This window comes from Cucumis melo, chromosome 4 (assembly GCF_025177605.1).
Source record: "Cucumis melo cultivar AY chromosome 4, USDA_Cmelo_AY_1.0, whole genome shotgun sequence".
NCBI classification, from domain to species: Eukaryota; Viridiplantae; Streptophyta; class Magnoliopsida; order Cucurbitales; family Cucurbitaceae; genus Cucumis; species Cucumis melo.
In genome coordinates, this window is record NC_066860.1 from 30,142,934 (window position 1) to 30,168,658 (window position 25,725).

Sequence of the window (25,725 nt, forward strand, 5' to 3'; positions counted from 1 at the left end):
TAGTCAATAATTCAACAATTGTATTTGAAAAATATGCAAATGAATGTAAGTCACAGAGAAAATATACTAATTTCCAAAAACAAAAACAAAGTTATCAAAAGAGGCCTAAACAACTTGAAAGTTAATGCAGGTCTTGCTTAAAAATCCAAGTAAATAAAAACTAAACTCAAAACTCAAAACCCCAGGTTCCAAAATCAAGGAAAAATACTCGAAACAAATAATTTCATTTCAACACACAAACATTCAAGAGCAGTGTATAAGAATAGACATTGTTCGTTGATGTTTTTCAGAATGCGAGCACAAAATAATCAGAGAATTTCAAACCAGAAATGCCAAAAAGCACATTTAGCCAGAAAAAGAAGAAAGCAATGGCCAATAATAATGAGCCGAGCCTAAATTTATTATTAATGACAGGATAAACAGATGCTTGGCTTCAACAAGAATTGAGAAACCCTAAACTACATGAAATCTACATTTTATTTTTATGCTGCAAATTGATATTTACAAAGGGATCAATACAAGAGAATGGCTTACACTGCTGAATGGTGGTAGATCATGGTTCCTTCACCAAGTCACATAGCCTTCGCTGTTGAGTTATGTGAACGTTTTTCGTACCATCCACATTCCAAATCCAGATGTCGTAGAGTTGCAGCATTTGCAAATTAATCACACGATCAAAGCAATTGTTGCCTTGATCCATTAGGCGGATTGAAAGGTCACTTCTCCAGTAGCTGTTCTTACATATTCAGCACTAGCCTCTGGGGTATCTTCCTCACTAGGTGGAACCAGTTGCCAGAAGAGCGGTAAATAAGTTTCCCACTCGCTCAGGATCACGGAGCCTTTGCTGCTACCAGTTTTTTCCTATTTGTCGAAAGAATTAGCGTTAAAGTATAGATATAATTAAATAGACCATATCACATTAGCTAAAACTTTTTGGTCAATTGATGATTTAACATGATATCAAAGCCGGAGAGATCCTATTACTTAAACACATGGACTATCATAAATTTTCAAGTCCACGAGTAAGAAAGTATGGAAGTATTGATATAATTAAATTACCATATCCTATCAGTTAAAACTTTTGGTCAATTACAATTAGAAGTAACATATATTTAGATAGTGATTCAAATGGAATTGATAGTTCCATCATCAAATGTTTGGAGTTATTGTGAATTGGAAAGCACTTACAACATGGGCTTCGATCAGGCTCTTCAGCTGCATCTGCCCCACTGGAGCAGTTACTCTCTGGATCTTTACAATTTCTTTGTTAACCTGCTCATATTTCCAAAGGAATTAAATATTTTGATGTGTTATTTAATAGGGGAAATAAAGAACATTATATACACATAATATATGGTAGCAAAGTGCTTTTAAGTATTGACTCAAGAACAAGAAAACAAAATTTAAAAAAATAAAAATAAATAAATAACAATCCGTCGTGAGTTAATATCCTGGAGGTACATTAGAGAAATTACTTTTGCAAGTTAAGATAGCAACGAGATCCTAACAAATAAACAACAAAGCTTCATGTAGAGGAATAAAACACGAGGTTGCCAAATAGAGGTAAAGATTGACTAGAATGAGGAGCAAAAACCTTCGGAATAAGAGTATCATCCTCGTCCAGAATATAAGCTAAGCCTCCGGTCATTCCAGCAGCTACATTTCTTCCCACTCTAAATAGGTTTGGCGCAATTTTATTTTTAGAAAAATGGTCAATGTGCTCTCTAGAGCAACCAAAGTACTGCAGTATAATTTGGATAAAGCAAAAAATACATACTTGCCGAGTACAACCACACAGCCACCAGTCATGTACTCACAGCAATGGTCACCAGTTCCTTCAACCACTGCCTGAGCAAGTGAATTTCTGACTGCAAACCTCTCCCCAGCTTTTCCTCTAACAAAAATCTGACCGCCAGTTGCTCCATACAGACATGTATTCCCCACTATGGCTGCATCCTCAGGAACAAATCCGGTATTTTCGGTTGGAGTTACAACTAATTCACCTCCCGCCATACCCTTGCAAATATAAATAATTACTGTAAGAAACCATATAATGTTCATGCATAAAGTCGTTAAAACAATAAAATATCACATGCAATTTACAATATGAAAAAAAGCAATATGTATAAATGTATAACAAGAAACAAAACTTTTCATCGATTGTGCAAAGGTTGTAGAATAGCAAAATATTTTCACCCGCACTCTGACAAGTTCGAATGTCACTGAAACTATTCTACAACCTATGCACCATCTAAAAGGGAGAAGCTTCTAACTGCTTATTGTAAAGTTAATAGTTTCTCTTCATCCAAAGTTAAAATAAATAGCATGCCAAAAATGAGGTTGAGAATAAAGTTGCGTTGGAGATTAGAGGCTAGTGGAGTGTTTATATCCCAAGGGCATTTGTGTAATTTACTGTTCTCTAGCTTTATTTCCTTTTTCTTTTGTTAGGGCTTATTATATCCTATATATATTATGCCCTCTTGTAATCTTTTGATTATTCAAAAATAATAAAAACAGCTTCTATGTACTAAGGTTTTCCAAGTATATCTTGTCTTCTTCTTTTCAATAAGTTGTTTCCTCTCTACTTAAGAGATTTAGTTTCCAGTATAAGAAAATTTGAAATACCTTCCCCACATAATCATTGGCCTCCCCTACAAGCCGAATGTTCATTCCAGGCGTAAGAAAGCATGCAAATGATTGTCCAGCACTACCTGTGAACCTGAACAAATGAAAGAAATTAGTATTCACCAACACGTCTGACACAAGTAATAGTTCTTTAAAATTTGCATCATACGTAATGTTCAGTTGGCCAGCGAAACCAGTGTCACCATATTTCTTGGCAATCGCCCCTGCTACACGCCCACAAACAGCACGATCAACATTGTATATCTTCACCATCTTTTCTACTACTTTCTCATTCTCAATTGCATCTAATATCTGGGTACATATATTGGAAGGAAAAAAAAGCGAAAAAACCAAAAAAATAATCAGAACACAGTCAGATAAGTTCAGCCAATATATTTTCACTCGTCACAAGTTCTTTGGAAGTGAAAGTGGTTGCTAATAGAACAAATGGTGAACAAAACTCAAGACTACTATAAATATAAAGCGCAAACTTGCAGGATGCCACCAAAAAAAGGTTACTGCATACATAGCTCAAATAAACATGCCTAGCTGCGCTTTGGCATTACTTAGCATCGCCTAAGATGAAGCACCCTCCCTTAAGGAGTTCCTTAAATTCTTGTTTCATTTAATAATTTCAAAATAAAACTCATAAAAGCCTATCATTTACAAACAATCTCCTAACAAGAAAAGAGTTTAAAGGCACTTCAAACAGATACAGAAGGCTATAGACTAAAAAAATAGAAGGTACGGCGTGATCAGTGGGATATTCATATAACAGAAAGTGATAGTTATGTGCAAGTATTTTGTTTCTAGAACAAGGAAGAGGCACCTTGGGGGATAATATAAAAACTCAAGATGCGCAATCCATCGACTTCATTCATACCTGAGGGTCTGAAAGTAGGGTATCATCCAGAAGCGGACCATTTGTGTGAACATCTTGATTGCGGATTTCAGTACTGCTCCATTTTGGTAATCCAACATTCTAGAAATAAATTTAAGAAGGTTATATAACAACACTAATAAACAAGAGCATAATTGCATGGTGATCTAATCCTATAATAACACCTAGTATGCAAAAACAAAAGTTAAAATGGTTCCATCTAATACATACTGAAAGAACATAATCAAGATCAAGATGTTGTGTCTTCATCAAAGAGATATCTCGGGGTCTTAATAGTTCGGTTCTTCCGATTATGTCGTCCAACTTCTCATATCCCAGCTGGGCCAATGTACCCCTTACCTGAAACAAACAATAATATTAGATTCACACACCACAGAATAAAAACTGAGCGAGATAAAATTAACAAAATGGAACTAACAAACTTCCAAGATTAAGATCTATAAAGAATGCCAAATGAATGGTTAACAAAAGGAAAACTAGAGTGTAGGAAGAGAAATAACCTCCTCGGCAACATAAAGGAAATAGTTGACAAGATCACCAGGTACACCAGGAAAACGGGCACGCAGCTCCTCTCTCTGAAAAAAGCAAGATATAGTAGTAGTTAGTCGTATATCGAACTCATACAAATATGAAGAAGAGGTTGAACTGCTAGTACTGACTGCAATAATGTAACTCTTACAAGTCATTTCACACAGTTCCAGATAAAAAATAGAAAAGCAGCTTCATAAACAACATTCAAAACAGCCTCTAAGTTGCATAACTTTGTATGCATTACCTGACTGGCAACACCAACTGGGCAGTTGTTAGTGTGGCATATGCGGGCCATCACACAACCAGTAGCAATCATGGCAACTGAACCAAAACCATATTCATCTGCACCCATTGCTGCGGCCATTAAGACATCAAATCCACTTTTGAAGCCACCATCAACTCTAAGAATGACCCTTTCTCTAAGTCCATTTTCAATAAGGGTCTGTATATCATCATTCAATTATCACAAACCATACCTTCCATAACAACAGAAGTAAAGATTACTAATAAGATCATGAACATGAAACCTGATGTGTTTCTGTCAGTCCAAGTTCCCAAGGACCACCGGCATGCTTAATGGAACTTATAGGACTAGCTCCTGTTCCACCATCATGCCCTGATATCTGAAGAGGCATATAAGATACATGAATCAATCAAATGGATGGACTAAAATGTTAAAAATTTAGAACTAAAAGAGAATCAAAGCCTGTATATCATCCAAGCTCATTTTCTTTATTCTGCCAATTATTAATTTATACTTGCAGCTCTAAAATAAAAGAAGTTAGAAGATGAAATAGTATCATAGTAAATATGCTCATTTGAAAATATATTGATTTGTCAATATGTTTATGTTATTGCAGGCCATAACCATAATTAAGAGACTGAAAACTAATAAGATAATTTATCAACTAACATTCTTCTTTCCCTATTCTACAAATTATGTCTTACCTGCTTAAAGCTTGAAAAAATGAGAGGAAACCTTTTTTTATTTAAAAGTAAACAAGACTTTTTCACTGAATGAATGAAATGAGTCTGATGCTCAAAGTAAAAGAAGTAAAAGGAAACTTAATAAACAATTGAAAACACAAGAGCGTCACAAGATCAAAAGGCTAGAAAACTTGATTTTAAGAAACCAGGAGAAATCTCGATTTTGCATGATTGTTTAGGGCATCCATATGATCTCCCAGATGTAGAGAGATCAAGACCAGACAACTTGTATCGAACATCAGCTGTAGCACATAAATTACGGACTGCTCCATATATTGATAGAAATTTGAAATGGGGATACCTGTATAATATCAGCATTACCCTTGGCAACACCAGAAGCCACTGTTCCAATTCCAGCTTCAGCAACCAGCTTCACTGATACCTTAGCCTTTGGATTCACCTGTTTTTTTTTTTTTTTTTTAATGAAATGGACAATGGCTTTCATAAAAATTCCAGAAGCAATCTCATCACTAATGTAAAGTGACTACATTCAGCAAGCCACGGAAACTACCTGATGAAGGTCAAATATTAACTGTGCAAGATCCTCTATAGAATAAATGTCATGATGTGGAGGTGGAGATATAAGCGGAACACCAGGTTTGGAATTTCTCAACCTCGCAATATAGGCACTAACTTTCTTTCCAGGTAATTGGCCACCTTCACCAGGCTTTGCACCTTGTGCAATTTTGATTTCTAATTGATCGGCATTGACCAAGAATGTTGGAGTGACACCAAAACGCCCAGAAGCAACCTGAAAATAAAGTAAACCACAATTTAGAAAGAAAGTGCAGCTAAATTTGCCTTGTCAACAATCCATCGATTTTCTATCGTGAGTTGGCTTGGCTATATACCTCTACATAGGATGCGTACAATGTACATCCAAGTTCTTAAAGGTGTTACCTGCTTAATAGCACTAGTAGCAGTATCACCATTCTGAAGGCCTTTAAGATGTGGCAATGTTGGAGAATACCCATCAACAACATCTGCTAGTGGTCTCCAACGAATGGGATCCTGGATAATAACAATATTGGGGAAGTCATTATGTTTGGAAGTTCTTTTCCTATTGTCTTGAATCTTAATGCTGCTAAAAGAGTAGATAATAACACAGTAACGTTTATGAAACAAGCATATAATAAACTACCTCACCACCTTCTCCTGAATTGGATTTACCACCAATTCTGTTCATTGCAATAGCAATCGCTTCATGAGTTTCCCTTGAAATAGCTCCAAGTGACATTCCACCAGTGCAAAAGCGTTGAACAATAGATGCTGCTGGTTCAACCTTTCCCACAGGAATTGGAGCACGGTCACTTTTGAACTCCAGAAGATCACGAAGAACCTGTATGATTTAAGAACAAAATTTAAACTCCAATAAACTTCAAAATGGAACTTCTTTAATCTCAGAAACTTCCGTTAAATCCTTGAAGGGAGAGACCAAAATATGTCTTCAGCACTTACATTCACTGGCCGATTAGCCAAATGCTGCTGATATACTGCATAAGCATTCTCATTTTTCTGACGCACAGCTTTATGGAGCAACTTTGACATCTCAGGGTTGTTTCCATGATACTCCCCTTTATCACACAAAAACACGATTCTTAAGAACCTTTTTTTTCCACCAAGCAACCAAAAATAATATAACCATATGCCAACACACACAAAAAAGAAAAAAAAAGAAAGGGGATAACGGTTGAACTATGAATTAACTTTTAATCATAATGATAAAAAGCACTCCAACAACTATCGAAGAGAATAACAGTAGCATTGGCACATGAAGAAAATACAAGTCACGATTGCTTATTAATCACACAAAATTGATATGCACCCAATATACAAATCTTGATTGCAGGTTTGCCAAGTTTGAAAGTCAGCACATACCTCCTGGTCTGAATTGTATAAATCCAAAATTTTCTAGCCTCTTAGCTGTATCCTCGGAAAATGCCTTCACCCAGAAAGACAGGGTCTCCCTGGCTAACTGCAGCAAGGGATTGAAAAATATTTTAGAATGAGGGGTCACAAAATGACTGAAAACTTCAAACTATATTAAGTGTTTGATAATGCCATACACACTAATCTGACGACCAATTACATGCCTAGAGCAATTTAAGAATAGTATCACACAGTTTGCTTATTAAACCAAAGTCAAGAATGTCTACTAGCACACTATTTAGAGAAAATATCCTCGCAAATGAATATTAATAGATCCCATCCAAAATTCTAAAATTGAAGGAAATTAAAATAAAAGTTCCAAGAAAAATGAAAATCTAAGTTCTGAATCAGCATTTCAATTGCTACCCAGATGAATTCCTTCCTCATCCACAAAAAAAATTCAGGTTAACCTCAGATAATACTAGTTACCTCATCAAACGTCAACCCACCAATTTTTGATATGCTTCCACGAAACGCAAAATCTACAACCTCAGTTCCTAATCCATAGATTTCAAATATTTGCGCACCACAATAGCTAAGCACACAAAACAAGAAAAGTTGTCAAGAACTACATAGAGTTACCGGACAAAACGAAGTAAACAACTTCTTAGAAACAGACAGAACAGGGGAAAATATAACCATACCTTGATAGTAAAGAAATACCCATTTTGGAAAGAATTTTGAGAAGACCAGACTTCACTGCCTGAGTGGTGGAGCAATTGAGTTGGATATGCATCCAAAGCACAGCAACAACACCGATCAGTTCCAAAGACAACATTTCAATAGAGAGTGATCTAACTGAACTAAGTCAAGGGTTGGATTAAAACATAAGAGGTCAACCCATTTAAATAAGTCCAGTAATACAAGAGCCCAAACCTTGCAAAAATTCTTTTGAGCCTGTTCAATAGTTACAGTAGGCATCTTTCCATTCTTCATCAAATTTACAGTCTTGTTACTAAGACGCCAATGCCGACAAGTTTCCAGAGCCAAGTATGGGCAAATAGCACTGAAAAAATGATTTTAGGCTGTAATATGCTGCATCTTTACTCATGAACCATTTGATGCCATAACTAATGTAGAAATAATTCTATGCAAATTAATTATTTACAAAATAAAAAATACAGGCTTCAAAAAGATTTATCTTTTAATTACTATGTGTCAGCAAAATAAGAAAATAGGCCTCTTTAGCATTGTGATTTTGTGAGTTCTGTTAGGAACTTTTCTTCCAGAAGTTTAGCAGCTTGCATGATTATCACAGGGACACTATTGTTGTGATCATGGAGATCCTTCTCAAGCCGCCTCATGGGGAGAAGGTTTACCTTATATTTTAATTACTTTCCTTTGAGGTATTACTGTCTGGGACTTCTCAAGCTGCCTCTTTTATGGCTTGTTAAGGTATGGAATCTTATGGATTTTGTGGTGTGAGCAAAATAGGGGTCTTTAGAGGGTGGAAATGGACCCTAGTGAGGTTTGGTCCTTTGTTTGCTTTCTTGTTTCTATGTGGTCTTCGATTTTCAAGATCTTTTGTAATTTTTTGTGGATGGAGGTCCCCTTTTTTGTGGTTTTTTAGCCGCATGCCCTTGTTTTTCTGTTTTAAATGGAAGCAACTTTTTTCATTGAATTAGTGAAAAGAGACTAGTTCTCAAAATATAAGATATCAAATAAAATTCAAACAAAAAAACCAAAAATAAAGTTGTCAAAAAGAGAACAGACAACACAAAGAGGACATTATTCTTCCATTTTTTGCTCAATGAGAATTGATTCGATTTAGAGAGAGAGAGAGAGTGAAACTATGCAAGATTTCTCGCCAAAATGCAAACCAACAGCGTGCACCTGGTCCAGATTATCATATGATCTTCAAACTAGTCCTTGCAATCACCTTAACTACGTTCCATGTAAATCTTTCAAGACAAAAGACCAAACCCTCCAGATATCTTTTGTAATATCGAAGACAAAACCCACCAGTGATAGCCGTTTGAAGGCTTAGGACCACAACTATTGACACTGGTAAAGTGCCTTAGCTTTTTTAAGTATTGGGATTGGGAACCTATGTTTGAAGCCTTTGTATAGCTTTCGCTGAGTTGCAACTACAGGTCTCTCTCACAGTTCTTTTGCTCTCTATTCTTAGTTACAATGTTTCCTGTCCTCTACACCCACAAGAGGAAGAAAACTATAACGTCGTCCTCTTTTGGAAATGAGAAACCACCCACCCACCTTCCAGTGGACAAACTACCAAACACCAATTCGGAAGTCTGTCTAAGTTTCCAATTGCCAGAAACACATTACCAAAATCAACATAACAATACACAAGTAAATTCTGAAATGGTCAACCCTCAACCCTATCATTAAACAAAAATAAAAGTCAGATAACTAAAGAAAACTTAACATCCAGTATCCCATCAAAACCCAATTAAGGCATCCTTTATAATTACAACTTGATAAAACCCCACTTGACAATGGGCTTTTCCTCCAAAAATTTTCTACTTCATCTTGTCTTCCTTCTCTCTTCGCTTTTTTCCCTGTTTTATGTCTTTTCATCTACGATTTTTCTTCTCTTTTCGTTCTTCATCTAATGTTTAGATTTCTTCTTCTCTCAAAAACTTTTCTTCTCTTGTGTTTTCTCTCTATTCCTACCACTCAACATCTTATTTCCAACTCTTTCGAACTTTTTTTTCTCTCTACGCTCTTGTATTTTCTTTTTTCAAATTTAAAATATAACCTTCAAGGACAAGAAGTAATAATAACAATGAATGAATGAATAGAGCATGTAACCCTCTTGTATTTTCTTTTTTCACTTGAACATGGGCTTATTCAAAGTTAAATATAATCATATAATTAACAATCAATGATTTGATTGTTAATTAACACAAAAGGCATGATTAATTCAATCCTAAGAAAAATCGAAGTTAAATAGATCTAAGAAAATTACAGTGAATGAAAATTACCTTGCACCATATCCAATTAAACAAGCAAACTGATGAGTACTGAAGCACTGAGCAGTATCTGCTACTATAGTAGCTGACATTCGCAAGCCATTTTGAATAAGATGCTGATGAACAGCACCAACAGCAAGAAGAATTGGAATTGCTGGGCGAGTAGCTTCCTAAAAGGTGTACATACAGCACAAAATAAGGTAACCTTCAAGGACAATGAATAATAGTGATAATAATTTTTTTGAAAGAAAATAACGTTTCAAAAATTGGCTAATGTTCAAAATACATGGCAAAAAAAAAATTCAAGAATAGATAGAATCCAACAGAATGTGAGCAAACTACTACTACTAATAATAATAATAATAAATAAAGCAGGTAAAAGAGGACGTAGTACAGAAAATTGTAGTGCTAGTGAACAAGAAAAACAAAAAATATATTAAACGTGCAGAAAAAAATCTAAGAACAACATTAGCAACACAAAAATAAAATTTTGTTCTGTGCAAATACTGGCGAATTTACCATAAAAGTCCTATGTCTAATATATTTCTTCTCGCAAAACATATATATAGTTCAAGTGCATTATCATTAGTTTATAGGTTGGAACAGAAACTATATAGACAAAGTCTTCGAGATACAAATAAAACCCAGAATAGTTCTTACAAGCTCTTCAGACCGATCAGATAGAACGAGCAGTTGAGAACCATTGCGAACAGCCTCATCAGCAGCATCACAAAGTCTGTTTAGAATTTTTTCCAGAGAACCATCCACACCCTTACGTATATCGAAAAATGTTGGCAATACTTGGGCCTTCAAGTATGGATCCTTTAGCAAGGATTCAAGCTCTCCTTCATTCAGAACAGGACTAGACAAAGTTACCTGGTCAACATTGAGTAGGCAATTGGAACACATGAGAAGATCAAACTGAGAAAGTAGAAGTCTCTGATACCTAAAACATATAAAATTACTACGAAGAACGAAAGAAGAAAGCTTGCCAACCTGTGAGGCATTCTCAGGTCCTATGTCTAATATATTTCTTCGCTTTCCAATATTGACTTCAAGAGACATGACTAGTCCTTCTCTGAGAGGGTCAATTGCTGGATTTGTCACCTAAAAGTACCGCATAGTGAATTTATTGCATAGAGAAGTACTAATAACAGTAAAACCATAAGCAAAAAGAAAAATTCAGAGAAACAGGCAAGCCCATAAAATGTCTTTATAAACTAGAAAATCGGGCAACATTTATTCCAAAAAACAAAGAAGAAGACATACAGAAACAGAAATCAAAATAGATGGTTTAATTTGCATCTGTTTAAGGAGAATAAAGATGATGCACAATGTCAGAACTGCAAATTTTACAGCGTCAATGACATTTTTAAAAAAGGAAGTGTAACTTTTCATTGAAAACTGAACTGAGACTAATGCTCCAAACACTAGAAAACAAAATTAAAAAATGGAAAATACAAAGGAAGAAAGAAGAGCAAAACATAACAGTACAGTATAGAAAAGAGTCAATGACATATAAAACTACTAGAGAAGACGTTTTCAGCTTTTCTCTCAACAATGCTGTTCTATGACAAGTAACACTACTTTAAGCTAAATGTCATCGTAAACATGCACAGAACACAAACAAGGCCAAACAAACATCTTGGTATAAAATTAAAAGCATGAAGATTTACAAAACAAACAACTGCAATTTAGTCAACATTATTTTAGGGGGAAAATGAAATGGAACGATGATCATGTATGTTATGTTGTCATCCATGCTGGTTCGACTCGATCACTTTCAGTAGAAAGTATTGACCCGCCTGAAAGCATGATAATAATTTTGGACATGACAAGTAAGCATAACAGCGAAACATGTTGCACCACGGAACAGCACACAACAGATTGAAGGACATTCACAAGTATTCCTATAATCAGGAAAAGGAAACTTCCAGTGAACCTGTGCAAACCGTTGCTTAAAATAATCATAGAGCATGTGTGGCTTCTGAGATAATATTGCCAGTGGAATATCATCTCCCATGCAGAACGTAGGTTCCTTTCCTTGAGCAGCCATACTCTCTATAACCATTTGGACATCCTCACTGGAGTAGCCAAATGCCCTGGTGCAACAATCTGAATTAGTTAGAATGAATAGAGATAGCAAAAAATCTCAATGAGTGAAAGCAAAAGTCTTGAAATTATACGAGGAACCTAACTATGGACAAAAAGAGAATAAATTATCAATTCATGCAACGAATCACATGTATGTCAACTTCTTATAAAAGATAACACTGTCTTCTTTTTTAATTCAACTCAATGGCAAGTTTGTTTGTTTGTTTGTTTTTCGGAAGGATAGAATCAATGTCGGGATAATTAGGAGAAATTACGTTATTCTTGGATAAATCCTACGTTAGTCTCTTTTACCCCCCTTTGTGTATTAATCCCTTATAAATAGGGAATCCCTCTCATGTTTTTTATACGGCTTGATTCATAATAAAGATTCAAAAGTTTGATTCTTCAAGGATTTCTCCTCAATCATTCTCAAGCTACAACCACTTCACGTGGCCAGTTCCCCAAATTATGCGCTGAAGAGAGCCATACCTAACAACTCCCAAAGTTGAACTTTTGGACAATTGTTAAAAAACCATTTTTTATATGAACAACTTTCATAGAGAAAAATGAAAGAATACACAAGCGTACAAAAAGGAGACTCCCCCTACAAGAAGGGACTCCAACTATACAAAATCATATAACTGAATAATTACAAAAAAAAAATATCAAAATAGAAGTCCAATAAGAAACATGAAAACAAACCAGAGAACATATTAAAAAAACCATATAGTTCATCTAGATTCCATTACAAGGATCGGTAAGTAAAAAAAAATTACAGAAGTTATGAAAAAGACAGGCTGTATAATCTGTCTCAGAAAACTTAAAGAGATATTGAAAGGAACTTACTGCTGGCTTCTCAGCAATTTATCTGTATCCAATACTGTTGATGCAAGAAAATTCTCAGCCTTCAATGAGCGCATATTTTCCTTGATCCACTTTCCATATGGATATGACAACGCTACACGTTTTTTAACTTCTGTATTCTCAAAAACCTGCAAATCAATGTCAATTCAATAAATGCATTACTTTTGGGGGTTTGAGAAGAAAGAAACAACAGAATTTTTAAAGAGAAATAATCTTCTTAAGATGAAAAGATAGATATGATTTGATAAATGTAACCATGGTTCTTCATGTAGTCTTTCAAAGGAGTTCAAAAACTATTCTTCATCGGCTATTTATTTGGGAAGTTCTCTGTGTGCAACTTGGACTCTTAATTTGTTTGCTGGGTTGGTCCTATTTCTATTAGAGTTAGTGGGCTTGGCCCAAGGAAGGATTAACCTAATTTTCTTTCCTTTTTTATCATAAAGCATGTTGTCTATTTATTTCCCCTTTGTATATTTGTTAATATGAGAAATTAATAAGAATTCATATCGTGGTTTTTCTCCCGGTACTTGGGCTTCCATGTAACTCGATATCAACACCTTGTGGGAAAGTTAATTTATTTGTCACATACTCGACCAGATATCTCCTATGTTGTGAGTACCGCTAGTCAATTCATGCAGACTCCCTATGAGGAACACATGGAGCCAGTTAACACAATCCTGAGGTACTTAAAAACAACTCCAGGTAAAGGGTTGATGTTTCACGAAGACAGACAGGAGAGTTATTGAGGCCTATACTAATTCTGATTGAGCAGGGTCCGTCGATGACAGGAAATCCACCTCCGATTACTGTACCTTTGTGTAGGGCAATCTTGTAAGCCGGAGGAGTAAGAAACAAGGGGTTGTGGCAAAAGCAGTGTTGAAGCTAAGTAGAGGGCTATAAATTTGGGGATATGTGAGGATTGGCTTCATAAAGTTATATCTGACCTTCATCAAAACTGTGAAGTGTCGATGAAACTATTATGTGATAACAAAGCAACTATTAGCATCACCAACAATTTAGTTCAACATGATAGAACTAAATATGTGGAGATTGATCGATACTTCATTAAAGAAAGACTGGAGCCTATGCATTCCTACGTCCCCTCGAGCCAATAGGTTATTGATGTTCTCGCCAAAGGGCTTCTCAGATAGAGTTTTAACTCATGTGTTAGAAAGTTGGGCCTCATTAATATCTACATCCCAACTTAAGGGGGAGTGTTAGAATTAGTGGGTTTGGCCTAAGGAAGGATTTAACCTAATTTTCTTTCCTTTTTTATCACAAGCAAGCTGTCTATTTATTTCCCCCTTGTATTTTATGAAAAGTTAGTAAGAAAGTCATATCGTGGTTTTCCTCTCGGTACTTGGGTTTCCACGTGACTCGGTGTTTATTTTCTTTTCCGCTTTTAATAATTTCCAAGGGGACTTTCCTTAGCATGAAGCTTAGTCAGGAAACTTAATGGGATAACAGAGTCTAAGAGGAGAAGTGAAACTGTGACCTTAGCTAGCTTTTACATGCTTGTCATGTATAAGTTGCTTTTGAAGATTGGGAAAAACAATTATGAGAGAAATAAGATTGAAGATTGGGGAAAAGAAAGCCATAAAGAACAAAGTTTGAAAACTGCGTTTGAGAGAGAGAGAAGTTTAAGGAGAGTTGAAAAACGAATTGGATTGGATTCCCAGGTCGGTGTTTTAGGGGTCAAAAGTTCGGGGAGGTAGATTTAGTTTAGAGACTGAAATTGGAGGGGGGTGGAGTTGGAATTAGAAGAAGTTCTGTGGTATAATCTCATTTTAATTGGTGTTCAGTCAGCGGTGAAGTGTATTCTTTGATGAAAGAGAAATTTTAGATGCTTGATTAAGTTGGTTACAGGAAGAAGAAAACAATTTTAAAGATGGCCTAGTAATACTTATTGAGATGTATATTTGGTCCCTGTATTTTGCCTATACTTTCAACCGTCCAAATTTACATGTACCTTCCATACATCTTAAAATCAGTCCTTTGAAGAAAATATTGATCGGGCTTGGCTTGAAAATGTTGTTGAAAGAAAGAAAAAAAAAAAAAGATAGAAATATGGGGGGGGGGGGGGGGGGGGGGGGGGGGGGTTTAACTATACTACTCTTAAGGCAGAAATTGAAACCAGCGAAAATTCAAAACAAACCTGTCCGGTCTGCAAATCAGCAGTAATCATCATTCCTGGACCAAGACGGCCTTTCATTGTAACTTTAGACTCATCCATTGGTAAGACGCCAACCTGAGAAAGAAGAATGTAATAGATAAAGAGTTGAAATAGCAATTGTGCCTCAAAAAAAATCATAAAACACGTCTTTCTTCTTCTTCTTCTTCTTCTTCTTTTTCTTTTTTCACTTTTACAAAATTCTATTTAATTCCTGCGATAGTAGTATTTAGAATATAAAAATATTACAAGAAACATGAACTTCAATTTGAGATCCCATCAAAACATCAACGCAACTACTGAAAAACCAAATAATTTTGGTGTCATCAAGGCCAAGTAACTAGAAAATAAACATAGATCTAACCATACCTATTTCAATGAAAAGAGACTAATCTTCAAAGATACAAACTCCATAAAAGAACGAAAATTAGAACAAAAATGAAGACAAGACAAACCACTACAGAGAGCCAAAGAAACAACAGAAAAGATATCTCCATGATGAGAAAACACAAAGTGAACAAAAAAAAACAGAAACTGGCAAAGTCGTGCAACTAAAACAAATAGAAGATGGAGAACACACCTCAGAAGCAACATAAACAAAATTATCTGACGTGCGCCAATACCGAGCTGGGCGCAATCCATTGCGGTCAAGACAGGCACCAACTGTTTTTCCATCGCTGCACAAAATCAATTGCATTAACAACAATCAGACCAGCATGAACCTATATTTTCCAGAAAAGGTATCAAGGAATTCCACTGATGTACAAAGTTAAAACCTAAAAGGGGGAAATTTCAATAAGCTTACACAGTAAACCTCACCTTTCAAAAAAACAAACAAACAAAAAGGACAATAATATCTTCAACCTATCAAAAGAAATAACAAGAGACCCCCCCAACTTCGTTTGACCATGTTAAAGGGTAATTGTAAAAGAAACTCAATAAAACACAACAAGAATTATGAAGCTTGACAATATACACCCACTGATTCCTATCAAAAACAATTTTCTACCGAAGTTGGTTGATTCCATTCCAGCCAAAACCTCTCAAATGATGCCTTCGACAGAATTTACTCAAAACAAATTGGCTTGGCTTTTAACCTTGTTTCTTTCCTTGATACGGAACTCTTTTTGTAATCACCTATAGGGCTTGGGGTCTCCCTTATTTAATTTTATCAATGAAATGTTTTTTATAATACAAAAAGCCTGTAATTACAAAATAATCACAAAATGCTACTTGTAGTTTGATGCTTCTCTGATGTGGATTTTCTTCAGAACTTTTTTTTTTTTTTTTTTTGGATTGTTTTTACTCCAAATGTTGGTTGAAGTTATTCTCTCTTTTCAACAAATTCAGGCCATGTTTGAAATTCAAGTTTCTTTTCCTTCAGCAGCTTATGAAGATGAAAGTTTATTTTTGTGTTGTTTTGTTTTTGGATTGATATTATTCTGTTGTTGAATTTGTCGGTGGCGGTCTACTTGTTTAGTTTTGATTTTCTAATTTAGTTTGTTCAGATTTGGGTTAGTTGCTTTTGTTTCCGTATATTGGAATCATTGTTTTGGGTTTTTTTGTTGTCTCACTGTCGTCTTGTGTAAACAATATTTCTTTTCATTATATCAATGAAAATCCATGCTTCCTTTTCTTACAAAAAACAAAAACATTCTTCAGGACTTTCAAGGACAATGTTTTCAGGCGTCGTTTGCTCATCCTTAGCTTCTAAATCAATCAAGACTATTATGGGCTAACGCAGTAAAAGCTCTCCTTAGTTATGGTTTGAAAGAATCAAAGATTATCTAGCGACAAGTTGCTATTGTTTTGATTCAGTTCATCAATGCTCTCTTTTTTTTATGTAGATTATTTGTTCCAAGGCCTATGCCTTAATTGGAACCCTTTTGCTTTTCCCTTGTAGTATTTTTCCTATTTTACGCTTTCTATCTCTTGTACTTTATGAGCTCTCTTTTTGTTACATCAATAAAAAGAATTGCTTCAGTTCACACAAAAAATGTAATCAAAATGGAAATACTACAATTAATAAAGAAATCTGTGTGATTTGAGCTCCACCAAAAAGCCAAAGTTGGTTTCAATCACCAAATGTGTCTGGGATTCCTTTTTTCAGTTGTTCAGAGATTTATTAGAAATATGCTTGAGGAGTTCCTCCTAAATCCGTCATCCGAGAAGAAAGGCGGCTTTCTTGACTTGCTAGCACATGCGCCATTGTTCAGGTTTTGTTGGATGAAACGAATAGGAGGGTGTTTAGGGGCGTTGAGAGGGATGTTAGAGAAACATGGTCTATTATTCGCTTTCACGTTTCTTGGTGAGCTTCGATTTCAAAGTTGTCATAATTACCCTTAGAACTTGATTTTGTATAGTTAGAATCCCTTCTTTTGTGGGCTTGTTCTTTTTCTGCCCGTGTATTCTTTCATTTCCAATGAAAGTTGTTGTTCTTATAAAAAAAATTACACCCTTGCCACCATAATCAATTGCAGATCTTTTAGCAACTCCTCTGGTCACGTTGTGTATATTTTGTTCTCTTAACGAAGTAGTTTTTCTTCCTAAAATGAAAATGTAAACAAAAAAATAACGAAAAAAATGAAAGAAAAAGGAAGAGCAGCAAACATGAAAACAAATAACAGGTGGGTGAGAACTAAGGTTAAGAGATGATTTTGTTAAACTTTTTGATTGATACCAATGTGAAGACTATCTGCTTTTAGAAACGATGAAAAGATGCAACAACTTTTACTATTTTGTTTCATTAATCAATGAAATGTTTGTTCCTCAAAAAGAAAAGATGCAACAATTTAACTCAAAACTCGTATTCTTCATCCATGTTGGATTAAAATTATTAACTCACTTCTTAATATCATAACGACCAGACACTTGAGAAGAAATCTTTTTTACATATTACCTGAACAACAATAAAGCAGGTCCGTCCCAAGCCTCCATTTGACCTTTGTAATAGTCATAAAAGTCAACAACCTAAGAGAAGGTTAGAAAAAGCAACAAAAAATCATGTCCAATGTAATTTAAATCTGGTTACACAACTAATTAAGATTGGTGGAAAAGATAGTTAAGACACATATTAAAATTATATCCCCCAAAAAGAAGAAGAAGAAGAAGAAGAACGGCTATTAGAAATCTAGACTTGCGTAAGCACTAAGAAAAGAGACTATGTTTCTCTGGAAGGTGTGCAAACAGTACATTCCAGGGAAGAAGGGAGAAAAGGATGGAATGACAAAGTGATGAAACCAAAAGCAATGGTACCTCCGGATATTTGATCATCAATGTAGGATGATTCTTGTAAGCCTCAGGAACAAGGATCATGAGAGCCTCCTCGGGGGCACGACCACTTCTTATTAACAACTAAACCAGTAGAAGAGAACGACTAGTAAAATAGGAGGATGTAGAATCAGATTAAGAAGAAATTCAGTAAATACATATATTAGTAGAGGTCATCAATCTTTCAGGCTTCAAGAGAATTATACCAATCTTTTTAGAAATCACAGAAACAGTGATAATAATATAATCACAATTTACATAATAAGTCACACAGTAAAGCACCAAATAAAATACCAGAATCTAGAAATCCAACCTTGATCAACATTTAGAATACCCAACAATCAACATGTTGATGACTGTTGCTTCTTGGAGATAAATTTAATATTATATTTAACACTTCCCCTCACTTGTGAGCTTGAATATGTAGCCCAACAAGAGGAAATTTAAATTAATTGGGAGGAAATAACATTGCAGGACAAAGGATCTCCTAGACTACCTACTTTGAGAACATAAAAATTTGGGCTGATCAGTAATTTAATATGTTGTATACCGGCCATTATTTTGTACAATTTTGTCTGTCAATTTTCAATTATCCTTCAATTCTAATTACACAGACCTTTGGACATGACACAACACAAATTTATAATCATTAAAGCATTTATATAACAATACACAGCAAACTACAAATACTATGTTCAACATATGAAAATAACTTTCTCAAAAAGAAAATGCAAATAACAAATTAAATATCAGACAATTAATATTGTCCATCTTGTGGATATGCATTTTCACTATTAATGTATATAGATCTTACTTCGGCTGCACTATCGAGATTTGCCGAATCCGATGCCTTTGGGTTGCCATATGGACGAATTTCATTTTCACGACCCCGCCATACAGATGACTTCAAGGAAGCTTCTCGAGATTGCATCCAATTTAAGTTTCCCTGATTAACAGTAAATAGTTAGCTTAAAGGTATTTACCATGAACACATTAACGTCATAAGCTTAGAGACAATTAGTATAACTTATAGAACCCCAACAAAAGAAAACAAAGAGACAACAATTACCTGTATCGTATTGATCTCTCCATTATGACCCAGTAACCTCATTGGTTGAGCAAGAGGCCATCGAGGACTAGTATTTGTACTATATCTTCGATGATAAATGGCAAAGGGGGATTTATAGAGATCATTCTGAAGGTCATCATAAAATAATCCGAGAACCTCTGAGCGAAGCATTCCCTTGTAAACTATAGTTTGGTTTGACAAAGAACAGAAATATAGCTCACTTCCCCAACTCTTAGAGTTTGCTTCTCTTTCAATCAATTTCCTACAAATGTAAAGTTCTCGTTCAATGTCGTCCACATTCTCTTCTTTAACTACTTGGACGAATACCTGCTCAATGTTAGGCATGGTCTTCTTTGCATTTATACCAACCACAGAAGCTTTCACAGGAACGGGTCTCCAACCAAGCACCTCAAGACCTTCTTGTCTAAAGATACTTGCAACAACTACAAAACAAGGATTAATAGCTTTACCTAATTACAAGTCCAAATAAAAATGATGTCCACAAGGACAAAGTTGGATAAATAAATTATTTCTATATGATAGAATATTTGACAACCAGGCCTAGTCCCCCCGAAACACATGCGCACCTCACTTCAAAGAAGCGAGGCCCCCACATCTTCAGTGCCAGTTTGCACGGTTAAATGTTCTTTAAGAGCCAGGTCCCCTTTTTATTTTCTTCTTTTAATTTCTTTTTCAACTTTTCATGAAGAATCTCTTAAATACTGTTTATTTTATTTTCTATTTTTTTATAAGAAACAATGTCATTGATGAATGAAATACCCAAACTGTTACAAAAGGGGCATGTAAAGGGCATTGGAAGATTCCTTCAACTAGAAACAAGGAAATTGAAGTTGTCACTACCGAGGAGTTGTACATTTTTACACCAAGAAAGAGCATTGAATAAAGATGATTCAGGAACTTCCCCACATGATCTCTCTTTTCCTTGAAAAGTCCTTGAGTTCTTCTCGTCCGATAACTTCCAAATAATGGCTCTAATCATTCCATATCTTCCAAAGAACGACTCTAATTACACTAGCCCATATATACCTTTTATGTTTTCCTCAAAAGGAGATCAATGAACATCATTCTGATCCACGCAATTGTGTCCAAGGAAGAGGCAAATTGCCAACCAAAAGCAGCAAAATCTATATTCCTTCCTCTCCTTCTAGTACTTTTTCCCTTAACTTTTTACAAAATCTTTTAGCAAAATTCTTAATGGATTGAACCTCATGAAGAGACAGATGGATTGAGAAAAGGAAAAAGCTTATGTCCGCTAATCATGTCAAATCATTTCATCATCCTATATCTTCATCTGCCCACAGTTTACCACTGAAAAAATTATTTTGATGAAAACAACCACTTCCATTGAGAAAGTATGAAAGAGTATAAGGCCATACAAAAAAAAAAACACACACACACACACACAGCCCACAAAACCACCCTTTTAAAGGAAGGGATCAACTAAGTAAAATGTTGTCTATAGAATAGTTACAAAAGTTCTTCGAAACCGAAGCAAAAAGAGACACATGAAATCTAGCCAACGACCAAATCTCATTATGCCCTCTCTCTCAACCCCTAAACACTCTATCATTCCTCTCGCCCCAACTATTTAAAACGTTGCCTACAGAATTATTGTTTTTTCTATTAAAAAAACAATTTCATTGGTGTATGCAATTACAAAAGATGGGAAAGAAATCCCAAACAAAAGAACCTGCAAACGACTTCTCCAATTGGTATTAAGAGATGCAAAAGTGTAGATTTATAACGTGGTAGCAATTTACTTCAAGATATAGTTAAGTAATACTGTACAAAAGGTGAACAAAAAATATAATATTATTAGATGAGCTATAAATATCTTAGACAAAAGTGATACAAATACTACAAAACATTTTCGAATGTAAAGTTCAAAAAAAACAATAACACAGAGTTTAAGAGTTCAAACAAAATTGACCATTGAAACTTTTTGAATCTCAACAAAAAATTTTGTTAATTGCCAAAAGATAAATAAATAACTATAGACACTTAAGTAAAATAGTAGCAATAATAAAGAAAAGAAACAATTAATCTGGTTCAACTAGATCAATTATAATTGAACGGTCATAATTGAACAGTCACCTTCTTTTGCCTCTTTATAATCACCATCATCTTTAGGGAGGAAAACCATGCCAACGCCAGTATGCAACTTATCAAATGAAGGAATCCCCTGCCCACTGGCCCAATTATCAAAAAGATCCCATGGGATGGAAGACATTAATCCTGAACCATCACCAGAATCATTATCAGCTCCACATCCACCACGGTGTTCCATACAGCCTAGTGCTGTAAGAGCATCCTGGATAATCTTATGGGATGCTTTGTTTTCTAAGTTGGCAACAAATCCAACTCCACATGCTCCTCTTTCTGATATTATGTCATCCAAATTTGCAACCTGGTCAGCATCAAATTACATCATGTATACGGGTATAACTAAATGCTTTGATTACAGAAATAGCATACAATGATATTCAAAAGTGTGACATTCTGAGAAAGCTTAAACAAATCCATAAGAAATTTGTATTAAGTTATACAAAGAATACAGTAGTCAGAATGAAGGATTAAATATCCTCACACCAAATGAGAATTTAAACAAATAAAAAGTAAAAGAGGAAAGCAGAACTTTATTCAAACAGTGAAGCCACTTCATCAAGTTACAAGGCACACGAGTGTATATAGTTTTATAGCACCAGCTGCTTAAACTCAACAACAGTGGTTTAAAAATGGTTTTTAAAATTGATCTCATTACTTTAATTTTTTATTAACTTATCATTCATGACGCTATACATTTTCGTGTCTTTTAAACTTATGTACACTTTTCGATTGTGCACTTCAGGAAATTAATTTTTTTTACAAAAAAAAAAGCCAGGAAGTGAATTATATTCCAAATCTTTGCAAGATTGCCACTTCTCTTTTGAAGAATTCTCCTTTTCATTCCTCTCCATGATTTCCACATAATAGCTACAAATGAGATTGTTCAAATGATTTTAGTCCATCCCTGCTAACCGTGATTCAAAAAGCAGCATAGCAAAAGGCACCCTTGCTTTAGTTAAAAATAATGATTAATTATTGTTATTATTATTCGTTTGTTTGATCATGAAAAATGTCCAAATACCTTTCTCTAATGAATCACTTGCAACGGCTCTATCTTATTGTTCATGTTAATATACTATTCATATATAACAAATTTATTCATACTTCTATATTTTGTGTTTCAAAAAAGAAGTCCTAGCGTTTCTTTCCCTTTGCACTTTTAAGCCGCAAATGATTATTGCACCTTAAGAAACATGACCTGCCACTAAAACCCAATACAAGCAATCCCCTCACATGCCTCAAATCCCAAAGCTAAATCGAACACTTAGAACCACTTTACCCTTGGATGCAAGTCCAAGGACAAAAAATAATAGATGATCAAGAAGTTCATGTGTTTGCTTAGAAGAAACACTTTGCTAGTTGTACACATTTCTAGTTGTAGGGGCACGTCTTTCACACAACTTCCATTAGTACTAATCTTCCTATAAGCTGCCGCCAAAAATCTTCATACCAGTGCACAATTGCTAAAAAGAGTTTACATCCACGAACACTTAATGGCATTGGTAGTCAAGTCAATCTCCAGAATTCTTCCTTGCAATCATAACCTGTCCAAAAACTACTGCTACTTCTTCGTTATTATTGTTGTTGTTATTTATAAGAAACTTGGAGAACTGCCTAACAATAGGATCAGGGGGAAGTGGGTACCCGATCCTAAAGAGACCGACTTACAAGTCCACCTTCTAGTTGAGTGTCCTGAAGCTTTTAAGACTGATAATAAAAAATACTGAACTGAAATCAGATATTTGTGTTCAACTATTCTTTTTGGTAAGATAATAAAAATTTTAGTGGCGATAAAATTAATGACCACATGAACCACCGTGGGTTGAGGCCTAATGACATTGGGAGATGTGAAAGGGTAAAGAGACTTTGAAAAAATGGTACCTACATAAGATGTTAAAATCTTACAATTTTCTTGACATCAAGTGTTGTAGGATTAGGCATTTGTTTCGCAAAACTAACAATGACGGTAACATAATTCTCAAACTCCGCAACAAAAATGTATAGTATCCTCTAAGATTATTCTGGAATATAATCGTCAAAGACTACCAAAATTTTATCCAAACCCAGGGATTTTTTAACCTCCTGGATCACATACATATGTAATCTAATAGCTTTTCCCTCAAGGAACCTCTTCATCAAACCAAGTATGAAAAGACCGATATTGCCTTTCTAAACGCCTAAAAAGTTACTGTTACTCCAAAAAGTCTTGAGAGGTAATAACTCCCAATAACAACATCAAGAAAGAATGTTTGACGTCAATGTCATCCTCACACGATCGTCTTTTCAATAGAAATAGTCAACTTCATCTTCTTTTCCACGGTAAGAAAATAGGATTACAGAAATGCCTCGATCAACTTCCCCGTGCAATCATCACAATTCAAACAAGTAAAATCAAACATGATTCACAAACGATCATCATTCCAAACTCAATAGCCACAAACAGAGACTCGATCATAACAAAAGAAATCAATCATACAACCAAGCAAACAAACACCTCACAATCAAAGCAATTTCACTACAAAAACACACATACCTGAGGTAAGGGTTCAGAAGAAGAAGAAGAAGAAGAAGTACGGAGTGGAAGATCAAGAACAGCCTTGATAGATGATGAAGAGTTGGAAGAAGTGAAGTGACGAAAGGAACGACGAGTGGAGAAAGAGGAAGAGGAATAGGAAAGCGATGATTTCCTTCTGGTTCTATTGGACCTGCCATAGAAAGCAACGAAATCGAGAAGGGAGAGAGAGGGATTGGGAGAGAGGAGAGGAGAGTGAGGAGAAAGAGAAGGGGAAGAGGAAGGAGGGAGGTGAGAAATGGAGGAGGAAATGGAAGGAAACGCCATGGAAGGAGGAGGAGGATCGGAGGAAGGAAATGGATTGGGATAAGAAGAGGAAGAGGAGAAATGTTGGGAACCACCCGAGCCTCAGCTGAAAGATGAAGTAGTAGTGGAAGAAGAAGGAGGGAAGTAGTAGTAGTAGTAAATAGTGCGGTGTTTTAGTTTTATTTTATGCTCTTTTTCTTTTCCTCTTTGTGTTCTATTGATGCTGACTGCTTTTCAATGCCTGGCTGCTTTCCACTGTGGAAAGTTCTACTACTTTTTTGCTATGTCCACATCCCTTCGTCACCCTTCGTTTTGGCTATCCCCTTCTTTCTTTCTTTTTTTCTTTTTTCTTTTTTTCTCCTTGTCCTTTTAGCAAAATATCAAAAAAAAAAAAATTGGATAAAACTCCATCTTTACCATCTTTGACTATTTCTATCAAGATAATAGTTTATCTTAATCTAATTTTAGTCTATATTTAAATCTGATTATTCTTTTATATATTTTTCAAATATTATTTTAAATAATTTTCATAATTTATTCAAACTTTTGAATCATTTTATTTCTGTTTTCATAATATATTTATTAAATTGGTTATTTTCTTAAAATATAAATATCGTATTGGAGAAATTTAATGTTTTACCTGAACGAAAATTGATGTTTTAATATATGTGAGTGTTTGAGTTTGTTTTTTGACATGTCGACTGACTCATTAGACAACTCATTGTATTTTAGAACATTTATATATCAATAAAACTAGCTCGTACAGTATTAAATCTTAGATAGGTGTACATTGAAGGATGAACTTGTCATCTCTAAGCTTTTTATTATACGCATAGTCATTGTTTGATTACTAAAACAAACTTGAAAATTTAGGGACCAATATGTGATTTAAACCTAGAGTTAAATTGTAAATTAGACTTTGAAATTTGAATATATATATATATGTATATATATATATATATATATATATATATATATATATATATATATATATATATATATATATATATATATATATATATATGCGGTTTGGTTGATGAACTTTTCAAATATCCAAAGGTTTCTAAATATATTCAAACATTTTTGAGTTAAATTTTATATCTGATAATTTTGTAACTTGGTGAGGTTTATGAAAAAATGGGTCAATGAGGTCAAGTATTTTTTCATCCATTAGACTTTTTCGAGAGTTTGCTCTTATCGTAGTTTAAAGCAAGTTAGGTAGAGCATGACCACGAATCACATAGGGATATATATATATATATATATATATAATTGGTATCAAAAACCATCACATGTGTAATTTATCTTCCTTCTAACAAAGATACATTCCTCCAATCAATCTATTTTTCACATACTGAATCATTAAACTTTATAATGTTATTCTTCATATTCAATTATAAGATACAC

At 34.7% G+C, this 25,725-nt stretch overlaps 1 protein-coding gene across 1 annotated transcript; it reads right to left on the reverse strand.

The window, feature by feature from the left end:
- Positions 1-369: 369 nt before the first annotated feature.
- On the reverse strand, positions 370-24,488 carry LOC103486888 (ferredoxin-dependent glutamate synthase 1, chloroplastic/mitochondrial). The gene is made up of 33 exons (XM_008445042.3): positions 24,034-24,488; positions 21,489-21,801; positions 19,374-19,816; positions 19,119-19,250; positions 18,290-18,388; positions 17,934-18,004; positions 15,615-15,711; positions 15,020-15,112; positions 12,847-12,992; positions 11,849-12,008; positions 10,903-11,013; positions 10,567-10,782; positions 9,919-10,076; positions 7,850-7,979; positions 7,618-7,676; positions 7,403-7,508; positions 6,923-7,019; positions 6,503-6,618; positions 6,186-6,383; positions 5,945-6,055; positions 5,556-5,795; positions 5,346-5,444; positions 4,585-4,680; positions 4,302-4,499; positions 4,027-4,101; positions 3,737-3,865; positions 3,509-3,607; positions 2,795-2,937; positions 2,626-2,719; positions 1,778-2,016; positions 1,595-1,673; positions 1,189-1,272; positions 370-861 (listed from the first exon to the last, which is right to left on the reverse strand). Exons 1-33 carry the CDS (start codon positions 24,337-24,339, stop codon positions 700-702), a joined length of 4,899 nt encoding a protein of 1,632 aa, XP_008443264.2. The 5' UTR covers positions 24,340-24,488; the 3' UTR covers positions 370-699.
- Positions 24,489-25,725: the final 1,237 nt, after the last annotated feature.